Source organism: Manis pentadactyla, chromosome 10, assembly GCF_030020395.1.
Source record: "Manis pentadactyla isolate mManPen7 chromosome 10, mManPen7.hap1, whole genome shotgun sequence".
Classification (NCBI taxonomy): domain Eukaryota; kingdom Metazoa; phylum Chordata; class Mammalia; order Pholidota; family Manidae; genus Manis; species Manis pentadactyla.
The window spans coordinates 103,356,904-103,375,590 of NC_080028.1; the positions used below are offsets into that span (position 1 = coordinate 103,356,904).

Genomic DNA, 18,687 nt, shown 5'->3' on the forward strand with positions numbered 1-18,687 from the left:
ACAAGCAGAAAAGATAAAGGCCTCTGGAGGAGCTGTTTCCTGACTGCTCGGACACACTCTGTAAGGAATGCTGAACTGAATGCACAGCACGGAGCCCCGAGGGCAGACGCTCCTGCCTCGCCACTGCTGGCCTGGAGCAGGCGTCCGAGACAAGTGCCTGCAGCGGCTGTTTCTGGGGTCAGGGGGACAGGCACCACATTCGTGGCCATCATCACATGTAAAGACAGGAGAAAGACAGCTTTTCATAGAGGTTTGCTTTATTTCCGTGTTCAGCCTGTTGAGAGAACCTGCCACAACCCAAATTGGGGAGACCACGCACAGCAGTGCTGCTCCCCACCTGGGGCCCAGGATGCGCACAGGGGACAGCAAGCCCTTGAAGGGATGGTGCTTAGCTGCGGCCGGCGTGCCTCAGTGCCGCCGACAGCCGGGGGAAGGCTGCCTGCTGCAGCCATGCGGAGCCTAAGTAACAAACACTGGTGTGATTTAAAACCCCGAACAAGAAAGATTTAAAGCAGTGCCTTAAAACCTCCCCTGCTGAGGATGCCAGGGGTTAGAAGGCACACGATGTGTGAGACAGAAGCGTCCCAGGTGCAGTCAGTCCAGAGCGAGAGGACACACAGGTAGAAATTCAGGAATTGTGCCAGCTTTCTGCAAAAGGACGACCTCGGTTCCAGCACAAGACACGGTGACGCTGCAACAAGGACATCCCTTTACTCTCTGTCCTGCACCTTGGGGCCAAGGGAAGCAGGTCAATAACGGCCCCAACGAGCAGTGCAGCAAATAGAATCACCGCACCTTCAAAGGCGGGAGGCCTGCTCAGGGCCTGGGCCCTTGGGTGAGTAGCCAGTGCAGGAAGCAGCTTCAACTGCAGAGTGCCCTGCCCCAGGGGCTGCCACGAGCCTTCCTGCCCTGGGGCCGTGCTGCCTGGACACCCCACACACCAAGCCTAAGCCCTCCTCTCCCTGAACACACCAGCTCTGATACTGGAACCGCTGGGCCTCCCTCCACTCCCAACCGGATTTAGAAGGTGTCTTTTGACTTGGAGCACCAGGGACTGGCCACAACGGGGTGCTGCAGCTGGTTAACACCCACCTTTCTGTGCGACACACCAAGGCCTGACCTGGATTCCCGGACATGGCCCAGTGGCGGTCTGGAGTGTCCCCAGGCAGGACACATCAATTCCCGGCATCCGCCCCAGCCCTGCTGTCCTCACAGCCAAGCCCTGCTCCATGGCACTGTTCAGAGCCCAGAGCTTGTTTCCCATGAAGACCTCCAGCCCCTGAACTCTTAAGTTCACCGCCAAGGCTTTCCTAATAAGCACGCGAAACTGGACTTTCACTTGATGTCTATGGAGTTACCTTCTAACTCTTGGGATGACAAAATGGGAAAGAAAACCCACCAACAGGATGTCAGCAGCCACCTGTCTGAAGGCATCTTACCACTGTGCTCTCAGTCACTCCTGAATTCCTAGAGGAATAATTTCTTCAGTGACAAAAAACTCAATGGTCTCCTCCTCCCAGTCATCCACGTTGCTGTCCAGCTCATCGGTGTCCACACCTGAGAAGAGAACAGAGGGCTACTGGGTGTGCAGACATGCAGGAGGGCCCGGGGGCTCCACCAGGGATCTCACCTTCGTGCACCACACACACACGCACGCATGCACACACACCAGCCAGCAGGCCATGATCACACAAGGTCCTCTCCAAAGGACTGTGGCCTTGAGCCTGCAGGCAGTGCCAAGTCTTGATTCTCTAACTTAAGAATCTCTCAACAACACTGGACGTTTACTGAAAAACGTGGGAAATGAACATAGATGCAAAAGGAAAAAAATATTGTAACAAATGTGTATGCTTTTAAGAAAAAATCTCCAGCTAATGAAGTCACCTCCTCGCAATTCTAGGCGCTCATTTTTCTGCTCCATGTAGAGCTCTTGGGCCATTTTCCGGTATTTTCGGAAATCTTCCATCATGGTTCGCCTTCTCTCCACCAATTCCTAAGTACAGAGTTGGGGGAAGTTGCCGAAGGAATACCTGACCCCACCTTCATCAAGCAGAGAATCTGACAGCCATGCCCCAAGACCAGCACGCGTGCAGGCAGGCTCCGGGCAACGTACCAGGGTGGACTGTCTCCACCTCCTGCTCTAACAACCCCCTCTAACCCCAACTTCTGTTATCTGGAAGGCCAGCAGCCCAGGGCTCAAGGCCGTCTCCTGCCGGGCACCCCACACCAGCAGCAGGGAGTCTGCAGACACCACCCTTCCCACCCATCAGAAGGGAGGCAGTGATTCCTGGCATGTCCCTTGACATAGGAGCAGGCTAACCTTTGAGGCTTTGGACTGGCTCAAACGATCCTTTTGTTCAAAGATCTTAGAGTATTTCTTCAGATCCTTTTTAATTTGCTGAAACAAAGACAAGTCACCCAGGATTTAAATATTCAGAGCAAGAACCACAGCGCCACCTCCAGGTCACTAGCATGAAGCCTCCCAGAAGCCCCACACCTGACCCTGCTCCTTCCCTTGGGGTTCACACTCTGGTAGCTCTGCCTGACACTGTGAGCGCACGCCCCTCATCACGTAAGACCCACAGTTGTGCCCGGATCCCACCAGGACACTGCAAGAGCCGCCGGCATCTTTCCACATACCCCATCACCTCACGCAAACGTCCTAAGTTGGTGCTGACATGGCCTCAAACTGCCTCACACCAGCTTCTCCCCTGAAACCATTCCCTCCCATCAGGTTCTTGCTGCTCCGGCAGCTCTTCAAAGGCTCCCCCCACCAATGTCCTGTTTTCATTCCTTGCTCATCACCACCCTGACAGTAACAGAGAAAAGGTTCTCCTCTTAGTGCCACAACTATTTCCATGCCCCTCAGCTTTGTGGGGCACCAGACCTTTATCTGATCCTGGCTCAGGAGCGTGGGGGGCCGAGGTCTCCACAGCAGCTGGCAAAAGCGGTCCTTGTTATTTTTCTGCAGAAGGCGGCCTTGGAAAGTCCATAGCCAGTAGGCATTGTCCACCTAGGAGAGAGCAGAGGCCATACCACTGAGTTATACCAAGACTGAGATCCTGGAATCTTTACTGTCACAGAGCCAACAAAATTGGCCATTTCACTGAACAGATGTCTGAGAGCCAGTACTTTGCCAAACAGTGCCACTGGTATTTGAGAGACTAGGTAACAAAACAGGTCCCCGCCTTGAGGAGCTTCCACTCAGCAGGGGCAGATGGTCAGTGTCAGTGAGACAGAACATGGTGCGCTGCAGCTCCAGCTCCAGCATCATACACAGGGCAGCTGGAGCTGGGCTGGTGGAGCACAGGCCGTCTTACTGTCTGTGACGAGGGACTCGTGCCAGAACATAAATTAGCCATATCACCTCGCACTGAGTTTAACTCAGCTGACTCGTTTTTCACAAGACTTTCTGGATGAGGGAAGCAGTGAACTAACTTACACCCAGTGGCATCTGGTTGCAGACCCACGCTCTGGGAGCATGCTGAAATTTAACTGGGTGGTCAACGGTTTTGCGAGGCACCAAGGTAGCCTCATGGAGGTGACGTGTGCACACACTTGGACACACACATCATCAGCGTGTCCTGATCTGAATGAGACTCTCACTCACTGTCTGAGTGATGTTTGCCAAGTATGTGTTCCTGACACTTCCGCGCTCAACAAACTGCCCTATCAGATCTCATTACATACGTGAGCTGGTTCAACTGTCAATACCTCTGACAGCATCAAAGTGCACAATATTTAAATATGCAAAGGAAGCTGGACAAACTGCCTCTAGTTTGGGAGTAATGGGCTTGTGCAGAATGCTGAAGCGATGCCAGCGCTCAGAGTGTATAGCATGTGGCGTCATACGGGATGGGACGTACAGAACAGGGCGCCACACAGGACCGGGATACCACACAGAATGGGAGCCCTAGAGAGTAAAGGGTTTCTCAGAATTATCAGGTTGCGGATCATCTATGATCTCTAAAGGGGATGGGCCTTCTGCGCAGAAAGGCGCTTGTACACACCACCTCTCCCGCCCCCTTCAGGGCACCAGAGCCCCCCAGACAAGAAGCCTGCCCAGTGGAGGTTGCACCAGCCCCTGCCCCTGTCCACAGCGAGCACAGGGTCCTTCCTCCTGCCACAGAGGTGCCCCTCCACTCCTGCTAAAGACAGATAAAAACAGAGCTTCTCAAGAAACTAAAAACAGGAAAGGCAAAGGTTTTCCTGTTTGCCAATTCATCTGGCAAGAAAGCCCTGACTTCAACCATGTGCCAGGCACTTTAAGACACTGGGAACATGCGTGAAGGCAGGTGAGGACAGACCTGGCCCCCACGGTCCATCCCAGTGGGAAAAGGAGGCAACGAGACTACTAACAATCAGCCAAGACAAGCTGCGATTTTGTGCAGTGTGAGGACACACAAGGCAGGAGTAGTACCTGCCAGGCCTGTGAGGGGAGCCTCTGCAGATGAGCACTGGACACCCACATGGCAGGAAGCCCCAGACCACAGCAACTATATTCTAGGCAAAGGCCAAGAGGCAAAACAAGCGAGGGCCAAGTCAGCGTGGCCTCTGCTCGGTACGGGTGTGGTCACCGGACATATGACCAGAGGCTGCAGCATAGAGGGCCTAACAGGCCACAAGGTCTAGTAACGATGGTCCAAACCACAAACCTCTTGAATGGGACATAACTGTGCTGGTATCATGTGCAAACTAGGGCTACCCTCCCTGCATTTATAAACCACGGTGAGAAGCTGGGATTAATCCTAAGCTGCAGTGGGAGGGTTACAAACCGGTATACAACCAGATTCCCACACTATAAAGCCCTCTGGCTACTGCACCAGATGAAGGCAGCCAACACAGGCTGTTAACAGGCCTGAGACCTATGGGGTCCAACTCAGGAAGAGAGGAACCAAGGAATGCCAGCCCGTTTGTGGACAAGGCCAGCTGCCTTAGAAGCCTTGCTGAGAAGTATCCTGAGACAGCTTGGCCTGAGCACGGACGGTCAACAGATCAGCAGCAATGCCAGCGCCATGGGAGGAGGTGACACTGGCTTGGAACTCGTACCCAAGGGGAGGAGAGTCAGCCACCGCCCAGCATGGCCTGGTTTCCTCTGTGCCCAGGCTATACAGGGCCTGTACCTTATGGCTCCACCAGGACACAGAAGTGACCACGTAGCGCCCGGTAGGATCCCACTCCACATCAGAGGCCATGTAGTGCTCTGCGATGTTCATGACTGTGCAGTCTGACGTGTCGACAAACGCCAAGGCGCCGTTCATACTGGGGAAACAGAGCAGTCAGCTTCCGGAGGGCCTCGTTTATGCACGCTGTCCTCCGGGCCTTCCTGCGCTGGGGACAGGCTCTAGGCGGGGGTGCATGCATGACCTTGGAGCCCTCAGACATTGTCTGACGACCGCATCATCCTTAATATGGACAAAGAGCAACAACCCGAGGCTGTGGGTGAGGAAGTGTGAAGTGCACGTAGTGAGCACTGCGTGTGCCCAGTATTACTCAGAGGAAAGGTCACCTGAGACCCAGCCTCCAGCAGTGCCATGGGGAGAACAAACAGCTGAGAGCCCCATTAGTGCGCAGGTGGGGAGCACCAGCCCTGCACCATTCCAGACACTCGGCTGGAACGGCAATGGGAGGAAGCAGGGGAGGCTTACACCAGAGGCAAAGGCAGCTTGCAGCTGTCTGACTCAGCTTTCTTCCTACAAGACATCATGGACTTCACATCAGGGGCACTGGATGGGAAGCTCGTGCTTCACCAGGAAGGAATTACCACCCGCTGCCGCATCCTCAGGACCCACAGTGAAAGCACCGGCAAATGGCCCGATCTGGGGTGTGTGACGGAGACGCTATAAACAGTAAAGATGCGTCTACTGAAACGGGGTGACCCTTTCATGTGAGAACACTGACATGTCCTCAAGGAGTTGGAGTGCACCATTCCCACTCAGGACCAGAGCCCCATGCAGAGCTCCAGGGTTGGGGTCTCCATGGCAGCACACAGGGCTGCCTGCAATGAGCAGACACGTCAGACAGCCGACACCCACCTCCTCAGACCGGCCAGCACAACGAACTGCCCTTGGGGGCTCCAGAAGATGGTGTTGGCTTGCTGTTTATCAAACATTTCTGAAAGGGAAGGCAGTGCTGTCAGCGTCTCTGGGAAGGTCCTACCGCCGGGGCACAGTCCAAGGGAGCTGGCTAGGGGTCTGCTGCCGCCTGGGTACCGCGGGCCCTCAGCCAGTGCTGCTCTCTCTACACACTGACTGGCTGCCTGTGGCAACTTCAGAAGCGCCGTTTAAGTACACCTTAAGTTAGGACCTACACCTAAAAAGAAAAAAGGGTGGGAGTGGGGGGGCATTCTGAAGCCACAACAGTGTATTCAGTAACATCCGCCAGGCAGCAAGTCTTACTGCAGACCCCACAGCTGGGCAGGGATCCACGGCTTCCACCGGATTCTGACCCAGGAGCCTGAAATCCACCCTCCCAGTGCCTCACATGTCTTTTTAAACTGTACGCTCATGAAAACGTAAATGCATCATCTCTCCACATACCTACTGGTAACTTCCCAAAAGGTCCCAGCAGAGCTCACCCCTCCCGCAGGTCTTTATCAGAGCCCTGAGCCCTCACAGACCCCAGGACACCTGAGTAGAGTGGGGAGGCCGCCCTACCCAGGCAGAATGCTCAGAGTGAAGGGAAACAAAACCCTAGGGGAGACAGCCTTCCGCAGTCACTGGAACCGCTGTGGAGTCATGCAGATTAACTGTGTTGACACAGCCTTTGAGAGGTGTGGACAGAGTGACCAGGGGCACTTGCACAGCACTGTCTTAGAGCATACTATGTAAGGAAAACAAAAGGCTCCTGAGAGGATGTAATTCCCCTATTCCCCTTTCAGATGAAAAGGAAACAGTAACTCAATTTCCCGATAGACAACCAACTGACTCCACCACAAAATGATGTCCCCCCCAGAGACTGCTAAGCTGTATGAAATGAGAGCTAGTTCTTATCAGAACTATCTCAGGAAAAGCTGTTCCTAAGACACACGAACCCCAGTCAGGGTGGGATAAACCCACGGTCTCTACGGGAAGAAGTCCTGTGTGAAACACTTGGAGTTCCGTGTGGGGAATGCAGCCCCTTCACTGAAGTGGGGGTGCAGGTGGTCTCCCCACCCAACTCACCAAAATGACACTGCTGGAAACAACAAACGTCAGGAGCCTGGCATTGCTGAGGACTTACACTGTATGCTGAGCTCCATGATCAGTGCTAAGGACATGGGGCAGGTGAAGCAGACAGGAGCCCAGTGGGGCCGGGGCAGGTCAGTGGTTGTCAGCTGTGGGCGCCGATAGGCTCCAGCCTGCATGCTGCCTGCCCGGCCCTGCCACACGCTCAGGCTACTCACTGATGAGCTCGATCTTGCCGTTGTTCTTCACGTGGTAGAAAGACACTGAAATGCGAGGTGCTTCCCCGTGCAGCACGGCGAACTTGCTTCCGTTTGGCTCCCAGGCAAAGGCTATGATGGTCTCTGGAATCAAGAGGAGCGGTGAGCCCTGGCCACTGAAGGCAACATTCCAATCTTTAACCTGAGAAATGCTCCCAATTCATAGAAGCCACGGGCCAGCACACAGCGCAGGCACAGAGACACAGTGCACACGGCCTCAAGCACAAGGCTCCATGTTTGCGCGGACTCAGGAGCTTGTCAGCCAGTGCGGGACCACCATGGGCCAGTCGCCTCCCGGGGGGCACGCACATGGGCCTCAGGGCCCACAAAGGGTCGACAGTCTCTTTCCACCCAGCAGGGGTCCAGGCTTGATATATTTCTCAGCTCTGTACCCCCCTTCTCTCCCCCTAGCAAAACAGAAAACAGAACTGAAACAATAGGCAAAATTTCCACCCAACAGCAAAAGTGCAGCATCTGAACAATTCACAAGTCAGAAAGAATTTTCTAACTGAGTTCTTGCAGATGAAAAGCTCTCCTGCCACCCGTCTCTGAACACATGATGGGACCCACTGTCCACACATTCTCCCCTCAGAGCAAAAGCGGCTGGAATCCTGGCTCTTCAGCTACATGGGCCAGTCCAGCGGAGAGAGCGAGCACACACCTTCACTCAGCAACTGGAGTCAAGAGTGAAGCTGGAAACCCTGAACAACAGATGTATGTTGCAGAACTCAGCTGGCCGCCCAGGCCATGCCTGCGAGGACGGCTGAAGGCCACATGTAAAGAGCACCACCAAAGGGCCAACTGCTATGGGAGCACCCCAACCAAGGAACTTGCCTTTCATTTCAACCACATCGACAGGCACCTGTTTTTCCCTCATTCGGAAAATTTCAAAATTTGTGACAACACCCTGTTTAAAAGAAAAGAGGCAGGGATGAGGAGGACTAACTTCTTCCAAGGACAACTTACAGACTGAATGACAGATTAAATCCACACCCCAGTGAAGTGACACCCATCGTGAAGAACTCAAATGCTGACTCAAGCATAAAGTAGAACAGTCTCCTGGGGAACAGCCGGATACCCACACTCCTGCTCTGGGTCAGACTACTTCCAAGAGCTGCCCTGAGATCCTCCTCAGGCACAAAAGGTCCAAAGACACACTGCAGCTGGCTTTTTGCTCCAAAGGCCCACCACGGGGCCAGGAACAGTGTGTGGGAAGGTGGGGCTGAGGCTTAAGCCACTGAGCCACACACTTGGAAAGGACAGGTATTAGAGTGTGCAAATTCTATTTGAAAGAAACTGTTTTGTAATGGAGAATACCTTCATTAGGAGGAAAAACCAGGTAATTTTTTGGTAAGTTAGATATGAAGACGCAAACAAAAACCACCTGTGTCAAGATGCTACTTTGCTCAGAGAGCAACAGTCTACGATGGCAGCAGCACAGAAGGCAGGCAAGGCCCGAGGACGGGCAGACTCACTGTGCTCCCTGGTGAGCATGACTGTGCGAGCGGTCACCCACTCAGGTTTACAGGAAAAGCTGGTCCTCAGCGAGGTGGTGGCAAGGCCTCCAGCTGACTTGCCAGCTAACTACCCTCACTATCAGGTGGGGCTGATGCCTAACCCATAAACTGGAACCGAGAAACCCACAACCACCAACAGAACTAGTCTGGAGGTGTGCAGAAGGAAGGGCCTCCTCCGCCCGCTGGCAGCCACTTACCTGGGTACCTTTTGGAGTCCTGTCTACTTTCACACACAAGTAATCTCCATTTTTTTGCCAATGTAGCTTGCAATCCACAACATTAAACAGATTCCTAACTCTGATCTCTTGTCTGGTAGGAAGCTGCATCAGGGTTACCCTGGCTGGAATATCTTTGTCTTCTGGCACCCAAAAAGCTATTATGTTACCACCAGGAGACCACGAGAAGTCTCTGTGGAACAAAGAGAGCAGTGTGTTACACAAGGATTAAGCAGAGAGCAAAAGACTCACTTGCTGCACATAAGCTCAGCTCTGGTACATTTACACCAGAAGCAGGAATGGCTCACACGGAACGGGCAGCTTGGTGTCCTGGGACTTCATGCATAGCCCACCTTGTCCTCATTGAGCCAGGGATGCTTATCTACTCACTTCACCAGTAGGACAGGATGCCAAAGACACTACCCACTGTTATAGCAGGTTGTGGGGATTCAGACTCAGGCCCTGATCCCCACCCACACTCTTAACCTGCAAGAAGGCAAGTAAAACAAACTTCAGGCCGATGGACCCAGCTATGTGACTTCTGAAGATTCATTAAGGTGCTAAAGGGGAAAACCCCCAAATCAAAGAGGGTAAGAGAATTCAGGCAGAATCAGAGTAAGGCCTTTCCAAGGTATAAATTAGCCTGGAGAGCAGGTGTTAGAATGAACGACCCTGAGTTCTTAGTTGCAAAGAACACCTTTACTTTTGCATTTACGGAGAATCAATTCCTGTTCTTATTTTTAACTATAAGCCATAATTTATCCCAAGAATGTAAAAATGAAAGGAACGAGCAATGTTCTGTGTCCCTGCATCGCTAGTGCCTCAGATAAATAAGGTCCTGCCTACCATCAGAGAAAACAAGCTGCCATTTACAGAGGGCCATCCAAACCCCGTGGCACACACGGCTAGAGCAACACACACCTTCTGACAAAGTGGAGCTGCCCCTCTCCTCAGAGACTGCACCCTAGGCCTCTGGTCCCAGGGCTTGGAACACGATACAAAGCAGACCCAGGACCCCACGGCCCTCAGGGTGTAGCTACGTGTGGGAATGGGGGTGCAGGGAGCGGGGCCCACTGACCAGCAGTCCCAGGGCAGCCATGCCTGCTGAGCCACCCTTGTCTAGGATAGGCGCACAGTCCTTTCTCCAACTGGGTAGCACCGAGTGCTAAAGGAGAACGAACAAAGCCCATGCGACATGACCCCCACTTACTTTATGCCAGAGATCTTCAGGCTCTTCTTGTCCAGGAGACCCATGGACTGCAGGGAAAAACAAAGGTCACAACACAGTCACACAGTGCCAATGTCTCAACACATGCCCATGTTTACAGAGAGTGAACGGGAGGGTTCACAGGGAGCATGCCCAGGGAGAGTGAAGCAGGGAGTGAGATGGGCAATGACCCCGCGGCATGCGCCGCTTCAGAAGCCTGTTTTGTGACCTCCCATCTCAATTTCCTGGAATGGCCCAGTGGGGGCCAGCAGGCGAGGACCAGAGGCCAGGATGCAAGAAGGGGACAGGAATTCTGCCTCCCTCCTGCCAACACAAAGCTGCTCCTCCTTCCAGTTCGGCCACACCTTGAGGGACAGGCCAGCATGGCACCCAGCAGCTGCCGCAGACAGTGAGCAGCAGCCCAAGCAGCTCCTTTGTCAATCAAATCACTTACCGGAGTTTCATAGATGCTGAGAGTGTCCAGTGTCATCCTAGCAAAGAATTTACCATCATGACTCCACCTAAGGGGAAAGAGAAGTGCCAGGCTGTCAGAGAGAAGGCTGCGGGGCCATCCCTGGCGCCCCTGCCCCACTCACTTAAAAATAGGCCAGTGGGCTGAGCTTTCACAGTGAAATCCTCTCTTCTTCTGCCCAGTGAGGATATCCCATATGATGATGGCCTGAGGATCATCCTGAGTGTCCATCAGGGGGCTGAAGGTCACCAGGTACCTGCGATAGAGGGAACGTGCTTTAGAATCCAGCAACTCTGTGTTCTCACTGGAGGGCCACACTACGTGCAGGCAGGGCAGGAGCCAAGCCCTGCACTCACGCTGCCTGGCCGAGCTTCTGCTCCGGGTCAGTCCAGGCCCAGGTGAGGCAGACACGACATACAGCCAAGGTTCAAGCAACCGGCACTTTCCCAAACCCCAGGCTCCCCTAAAGATCCTGCCACACCAGGAGACCCCACTCGAAACCCAGAGCAGAACCACTGCTGTGGCCCCAAGCCCTCGGTCACTTGGCACCAGGGCCCTGTGGGGAGCAGCTCAGCACAGTTCTCCACTGAAGCCAGAGGACGAAAGACCCAAAGCCATGGCTCAGAAGCCTGCTCCCGCAAGGGGCCAAGGAGCTGTGAGGACTCACACATCTCCACCAGTACTTACTGAAGACAAGGCAAACAGAACGGTCACACGGGTTCAAAAGACAGTGTGCCCTTCAGTTTTCCACATTAGTAAGTTTTTACACTAAAAACTTAAGAGCAGGCACAGCACTACAGGGAGCCTGGGAGACCGGGGCTTTCGTCAAGTCCCACAGTGAGTTCAGGCCATGGAGGAAGATATGGGGCTGCTGTGCAAACAGCACAAGACTGGAGGGGACACAGGGCGCCAGATATACTGGGAAGGCTGCGACGGCCCTGAGCGGGGCTGAAGAACCTGAGCAACAGTGCTCTGGGCTCCCATGTGCTCCCCCTCTCATCCAAACCTTGGCTCCGTGGACTACCTCACCCTTGAGACAGCACCATTTGTGAGAAAATTATCTGCAGAACACAAGACCTCAGACTAGATTCTTAACTGGAGGGAAAGTGCTTTACAAAGTATGTTACTGGATCAAGGGACCAACTGCAACACAGTGGCACTGGAAGAGCGCATGGTGTTGGTGCTCCATCTCCTGAGCCAGGGACTGCGCTGCGGGCGGGACAGTGCCATCCTATCCCCAGGAGGCACATGCGACACTGCTTGGACCCAAATAGTTCAGCCAGAGCCAGGCCATCTCTGGGGAAGGTACACAGCAATGTAACCAAATGCTAACTGGAGATCCATGGAGCACATGCACCCTTCCTGCAATTTTTCAACAAAGTCTGAAATTTCTGAAAAATGAAAAGGTTTCAAAATTATCTGTGTGATAGGTGTGAGGCATGAAGAGCAGCTCATTCTCCCAGGCACTTACCTTTCGCAAGGTGAGAAGTCAATTAGCTGGACGCCCTGGTGGCCAAACCTCTGGATCTGCTTGAACCTTTCTCCCCCCCAGAGGGCAATGCCCCGCTGATGGAAGGTGGCCAGGTAGGTGCCCCTGGGGGACCAACGCACATATGTCTCTGTCCACCTCTGTTGGGAGAGTCAGTGCCAGGATTCACACGACAACCCAAAAGGCTGAACACACTCTTCCGACCCCCAATGGGAAACACAGGAGCCCATTTCTCTCCTGATGATTTATTTAAAAGCTGGAGAAGTTTTCTCAGAGACATCAGCTCAAAGAACACGACTCCTGCTCTTGCACCCAGACCTGCTTTGCTAAGGAAACACAGAGGTGAGTCCCCACATGGCAGCAAATACCCACCGCTCTCTCCTCAATCGAGACAGGGTCCTTCACATCATTCCAGAATATAGATGTCCGGTCTCCACTCTCAAATATCACACTATACTGATCTCTGCACTCTGCCTCTTCTAGCCAGTAACGTAAATTTCCCTAAAAAGAGAGCCAAAAGCAAGTGTACAATACGTTTCATTAGCTTTAATCAAAGAGAACTTACTCCTGACTATTGCTCTTGGAGGCATGAACAACTCAGTCACCATCCTGGACTCCTGAGGACTCAACCGTCCAAGTCAGGAGGTTAGCCTGTACTCCAGCTACTAACAGACTTGCACGACTTACCAAGTCTTTGAAAGGTTGTTTCTCTGGAATATCCCATTCATCGCTGATAGTCATGTACCTAGAAGAGGAAAAGAGTGTTCAGGAGAGCAGTCCACAACGATCAGAACCCGTGGTGGGCGAGCAGATGGGTAACCACGCTGGCGGCGCTCAGGCAGCATGGGACTCCGCCCTGCCCTGCCCAGGGGCGGGGCGCCATGGGTGGCTGGGCGCCAGGGCCGCAAGTGTGGGGGCCAGGATGGGGAAGGCCACTAGCACTCCCCAAAAATACCGAGCGGCTCACGCAGGGTGAACATCCAGGATCCCACTACCCGAGTCAGAACTCACTTGTCGAAATCGGTGAAGAGATTGACTCTGAACGTGTGCTGCTTATCCAGCTTGTAGCCATCAGCATTTTTTACAGCATCCAAGGCATGGGCAGGAGATGCATATTCCAGGAAAATATACCTGAAGGGAGAACGAGGGCTTTTGGTCATGCTATAAGAACCCTCTGTGTGACTCGTAAACACTGTGACCAGCTGTGAGCTGTCCTACTGCCATGTCCCTGAGATGGTCAAACTGCTAGGACAGCAGCTCTGTTTACAAACAAAACCCAGGCAGAAGAGCCAGTCTCTAGTTCCACCAACCCAATCAAAACATTTGTCATCCTGACTGTGGTAACAGTTTCAGTGATGTCTTTATGTCAGAACTTATGAAACTGTACACTTAAAGGAACTGCAAGTCAAATTATCTCAATAAAGCTGTTAAAAAACCTAAAATCATGGATAGTCAAGTATATCTAGAGAGCCTACTGTGCATTACAATCAGAATATAAAGGCTCACAGACAATGTTTCATTATAAAAAGAAATGTGACACAAGCAACTGCTGGTCACAAAGCAGCCTTCCTAGTTCCCAGAGCAGAACACATAAAGAGCATTACCTGTATTTGTTAATTTTTTGGAAATTAAAACTATTCCAAAATCTGAATTAAAAAAGTAAGTAAACTTTACCATCCTCTCATTCCTGTCTTATAAAAAGTTTGCCTGAGCTCTCCAAGGCTGGTGTTTACATGAAACGTTCATGGAGAGAGTCTGACAAGCTTGTGGAGCAACAAAACTTCCCTTGCTGCTGGTTCAGTATAAACTGTGACAGCCACTCCAGCACCATCTGACACTGACATGACACAGACAGGCATTTCATGCAAGCCCACAGTCCCACACCTGGGCAGGTAACAAAGAAACTCTCATACCTGTTCAAAGGGGACAGGTACAGGACTGCTTATACCTGCATGCACTCAACATGAGTGACGGAGAACATCACTCACCCTTTTGTCTTTCCATCCTCCTCTGGATAAAAATCATTTGTGATTTTCCCAAACTTGGAAAAGATCTTATGGATAACATTTTTGAGTTTCTCAAGACGGTCAGGTCCCACCTGAGGAACATTGTCAACCACAATCACTGAATCAATTCCATCCGCTTCCTGTGGCCGATCTTTGAGTATATCTCCCAGTAATTCTGTACAAGTGAAAGATTTGTCAAGTGACTTCTTCTCACCAAGCAAAACATCAATACATTAGCTTAGTGCACTAAACAAATGTCTAAAAAATAAAAAAATACTCCTCTAAATGTTTCACTGTAACAAGAAAAATCATGGCTCTGGCTTGATCATGGCCTCAAAGTTAAACATTTAAGGATTAGAAGATTTTAACTCTTCATACTCCCTTTGACAGTCGAAACGTGTTGACTGATTTCTGGCAATAATGAGAAATTTTAAGTGAATTTTTAAACAAAGACTTCAGTAATGCAGAATGTAGACAGGAAGGCCTTTCACCATGAATCAGGAAAAAAACCACGGGCTAGGGAATACCTGTGGCCAGCCTTCCCTGCCCCTCCTCCAGCGCCACCAGGAACTTTCTTCCCAGTTTACAACAAAACAACTAATTACCTGATATTCTTTATGTAAATAAAACAGCCTTGTCTGAAGACAACACGGGGCTGAGGCAGGCGTTTAAAGGAGGAGACTAAAGAATATATAAGCTAATGGGCATGCAAATAATTATGGCATCTTCAATTCGATGAAATGCCTCCCCAGTGCTGGCAGACCCCAGCCATTTATAGACAGTGCTTGGAACACAGTAAGCAATATGTGTTAACTGTGGATTTGCATAACTACACCCAAAAACTCAATGTGTATTATGTTCATGTCACCTGCCTTTCAAGTTAAGATCAAAGAGCCCAAATCTTAAGCACTCAAACTTCCTGAAATCGCCTCATTTCCATAAAATGGGCCGCAGAGGCAAGAGAAAGAGAAGACAGGTGTGAGGGACCAAGCAAGAAGAAACAGGCAGAATCAACCACAGGTCTGGGGAGCAGCCTGGAGGCCTGCAGGCTCGTCCAGGCTCCCTGCTATGGGAGAAGCCTTTGGGCAGCAACAGAAATGCCTGAGCAGCTGTAGCAGACATTTGGGGTCAGATGAAGAAGTATCAGATGGAATAAGAAATCCTATCTTCTTAACATAAATTCTGTCCAAATCCTAAACTCCATTAGTTAACTTGTCCAGAAGACTGTAAAATCACAAGGCACTGGGGTGAGGGGCTAGAATAGAAAGCTGTCTTTTAAAGCTGCTGTCAAAGCACACCATTAGATGAAAGTGCATCAGCAGAGCAACCAGCACAAGAGTACAAGGTAATTTTTAAACAACAGTTGAAGAATAATGGCTTGTTACTCAAGTACTGTATGTTCTGGAACCTAATTTTCACTCCAATTTTTGTATTATACTCTTCAGAATTTCAACATGCTGAACAGGACACATCAGAAAATACTCTGCTGTATCTCATTTTTCTAACTAAAGTTAAGGAATTTTCTCCACTTTTGTGTTTCAAATTTTCCATAATAAGAAGTTAAAAAGGTCTTTCCAAAAGGAAAAAAATCTTTCAATATCAAAAGGGCCCTGTTATAAACTATTTCTAATTAATTTTAACACATATGAGTACTGAAAATGATACCTTAAAGAATTGTCATTTAAATTTTAAAGAAGCTAAAAGTGAGGGCAAGCAAAAAGAAAAAAGGTGGAAAGCAGCAGACTGGAGTCAGAACCACGGCAGACATCTTCCTCAGAGAATGGAGTCAAATCCTTGGGTTATTTTTAAAGCTCACTTACCATATAATTAAACAGCCTGTTAAGCCTGATCTGAAATTACAAGGTTTGCAATAAAAAGTTCAGCTTTTATACAAACTGAACATTTCACAATCTTGGTGTTCAGTTTGTAAGGGCCTGCCCATACCCAATGAAGGAATAAACGCAGCAAGTACACAACAAAGATGCATGTTTCCATCATCACTACAGCCCCATTACCAGCCTGCCCTTCCAGTTCCAGGAGAACAAGAAAAATGCAATTCTCTAAACTAGTTGAAAATACAAAGTAAATAGTACTTAATGAGCCCTCCAAAAGAAAACATTAGCGTTAAAACCTTTTTCATGTATTTGTATGGCTGAGCACCAAAGGCAGTTGAAATATTAAACTCAAAGGATGGCTGTAGTTAAGATACCACAAGGCTACCCTCTCTTGGAGCAAGAAGGCTCCTCCTGAGACGCAGTCCACTTCCACAAGAACCAGCTTTCTCGAGAAACAAATGTGCCTGAGCTAAGACCAAAACCAAGGGGCCTCAAGAAAACAGACAGTTCACTCAGTTTTAGCTCCTTAGGACCAGGAGCCTCACAGGTCACTCTTGGCAAAAATTTCAGGTTACAGTGGCTCACAAAAGCCCTCCCTGCAGTCACCCAGTCCGAGTGGTCTGCACTACGGTCACACACCTGTTGTGGAAATAACTCACATGCTAGCAATATGGTGTGAACTGGGTGTGCTCAAATAGTGAAGAGTGCTTAGAAAAAATCAGTTGCAGAGTAAATACTCAGGGCTCAAAAATGGGCTTGAAGATCAAAGCTTAGATTTTAAAATATGAGAAAAACTGGTGTGGTAAAACCGTAGGACTGGCAGGAGGGTCCGGGGAGCTCCTAGCTACACTGCCTCCCTGTGAATTCTTGGCAGCCTACTTCACCAGAGGTCACTCTCTCTCAGAGCTGAGGGCCTTCCAAGCCTTCACTATCTTGTGCCAAAATCTCTGATCTTATGAAATTAAGTATAATAATAGTGACGACGAGCAGCTCTTTAAGATTATGTTTAAGTTAAAAGTAGACAATCCTGGGGTTCCCTAAATTTTCTATTTCGTTTTACTTGAGATTCTTCATGATTCTGACTCAATCTCAGTGTGATCAGGCACCGTATCTCAGAGAATACTTTTGTATCCATCTCAAAGAGAATACTTTTGTATCCTAACACAGTTAACATCTTATTTACTTGGTGTATCGTTGGCTACTTCACTGGTGTATTGTTTTTCCCACTTTACTATAATGTAGTCAACACACAGAAGAATCCACTGATGAGCGGGCAGCTTGGAGAGTTCAAATGGCTAAAAACAAAACACAAACAAATGAGACCAGCCACCACCCCAAGTCACGTTAGGACAGGCTCTCTCAGGCAGGAAGCAAAAACTAAGTCAAGGTAGAAAGGAAGGCAAGCAGGTGAAAACAACACTGACACCTGAGGAAAGTATCTGCCAACCGAAGGACGGTGGTCTGTGCCTATGGAGGGCAGGCGCCAAGTACCCAGCTCCGCCACAACGCTTCACCCGCCCCTAAGAGTTCGCACCGAGGCTGTTGCTGGCCTGACGGGTGGCTGGTCACTCGGGACACCTAGGCCTGCACACAGGGACTCGCCAACCGAGACTGTGCACACGTGGAGCGTCCGGCTTCGGCCGACCCTGGCGGCCACACCCGGCCACGGCTCCTCGTACACTTCGTCTGCCTCGCCCACCCCCCCGTGTGATAACCAGCCCCCAATTTGTCGCCACCCTGCACCCCTCTGTTTTTGGATAGAAAATGAAAACGAGGTGGTCCAGGAAGTCATGAAAACCCTCCCCGGCGCGGGACACAGGCGGGGGTCGCGCCGCCTCACCTTCCTCGCTCACGTCGTCCACAAAGTCCTCAGGGTCGCTGAAGGAGGGCTCGTCCGCGCTGCCGTCCTCCCCGCCCGCCCCCTCGGACCGGGCTTCGGCCGCCACGTCCCGGGGCTGCTCCGCCGGGGCCTCGCGCGCTGCCGGGGCAGGGGGCTCCTCGGGTGGCGGCGGCGACGGGACGGGGGCCGCGCCTACCCTCTCTGGCCCGTCGGCCGCGGGCTCGGCCGCCTCGTCAGGCCCCGGCGCGGCCTCGGCCTCCGCGTTCTCGCCGCCCGTCTCCTGCGCGCCAGAGCCTGCAGGCCGCGGAGGCTTGTCCTCAGGCGGCGGCTCGGCGGCCGGCTGCTGCTGCCCGGGCTCGGCCCGCCGCTCTGCCGCCTCGGGCGCCGCCACGTTCTCCGAGTCCTGCATGGGCCCCGCTGCTGCCACCTCTCCCGGCCTCGCCGCGCTTCCGACTCTCCCAGGCTGCCCCGCGCGCGCCTGCCGCCGGGCCACGTGCGTGCGCCGGGCCGGCCCACTAGGACGGGGGTGGCTCCCGCGCGGGGGCGCTTGCGGCCGCCCGGAGGGGCGCCGGGGGCCGGGGAGCTTCTCCCACTGCCCGCGAGGGGACTCCCACGCCAAGCTCGGGCTCAGGCTCAACCACCGCGCTCCCTCCGCCGCATCCACGACCAGGCCGGGCGCTGCA

The 18,687-nt window shown here is 51.9% G+C and overlaps 1 protein-coding gene across 2 annotated transcripts; it reads right to left on the reverse strand.

Moving 5' to 3' along the window:
* Positions 1-236: 236 nt before the first annotated feature.
* Positions 237-18,484, reverse strand: EIF3B (eukaryotic translation initiation factor 3 subunit B). Of its 2 annotated transcripts, none has more exons than XM_036932845.2 (19): positions 18,005-18,484; positions 14,312-14,504; positions 13,335-13,454; positions 13,011-13,068; positions 12,696-12,824; positions 12,306-12,463; positions 10,959-11,090; positions 10,817-10,883; positions 10,366-10,412; positions 9,138-9,348; positions 8,258-8,330; positions 7,385-7,507; positions 6,036-6,114; positions 5,124-5,262; positions 2,888-3,013; positions 2,321-2,398; positions 1,885-1,993; positions 1,440-1,557; positions 237-728 (listed from the first exon to the last, which is right to left on the reverse strand). In XM_036932845.2, exons 1-18 carry the CDS (start codon positions 18,411-18,413, stop codon positions 1,454-1,456), a joined length of 2,355 nt encoding a protein of 784 aa, XP_036788740.1. In that variant the 5' UTR covers positions 18,414-18,484; the 3' UTR covers positions 237-728; positions 1,440-1,453. The 2 variants fall into 2 exon arrangements, with proteins under 2 accessions (XP_036788740.1, XP_036788739.1); XM_036932844.2 differs by having other exon boundaries at positions 237-691; positions 18,005-18,481.
* Between the last annotated feature and the right edge of the window lie 203 nt (positions 18,485-18,687).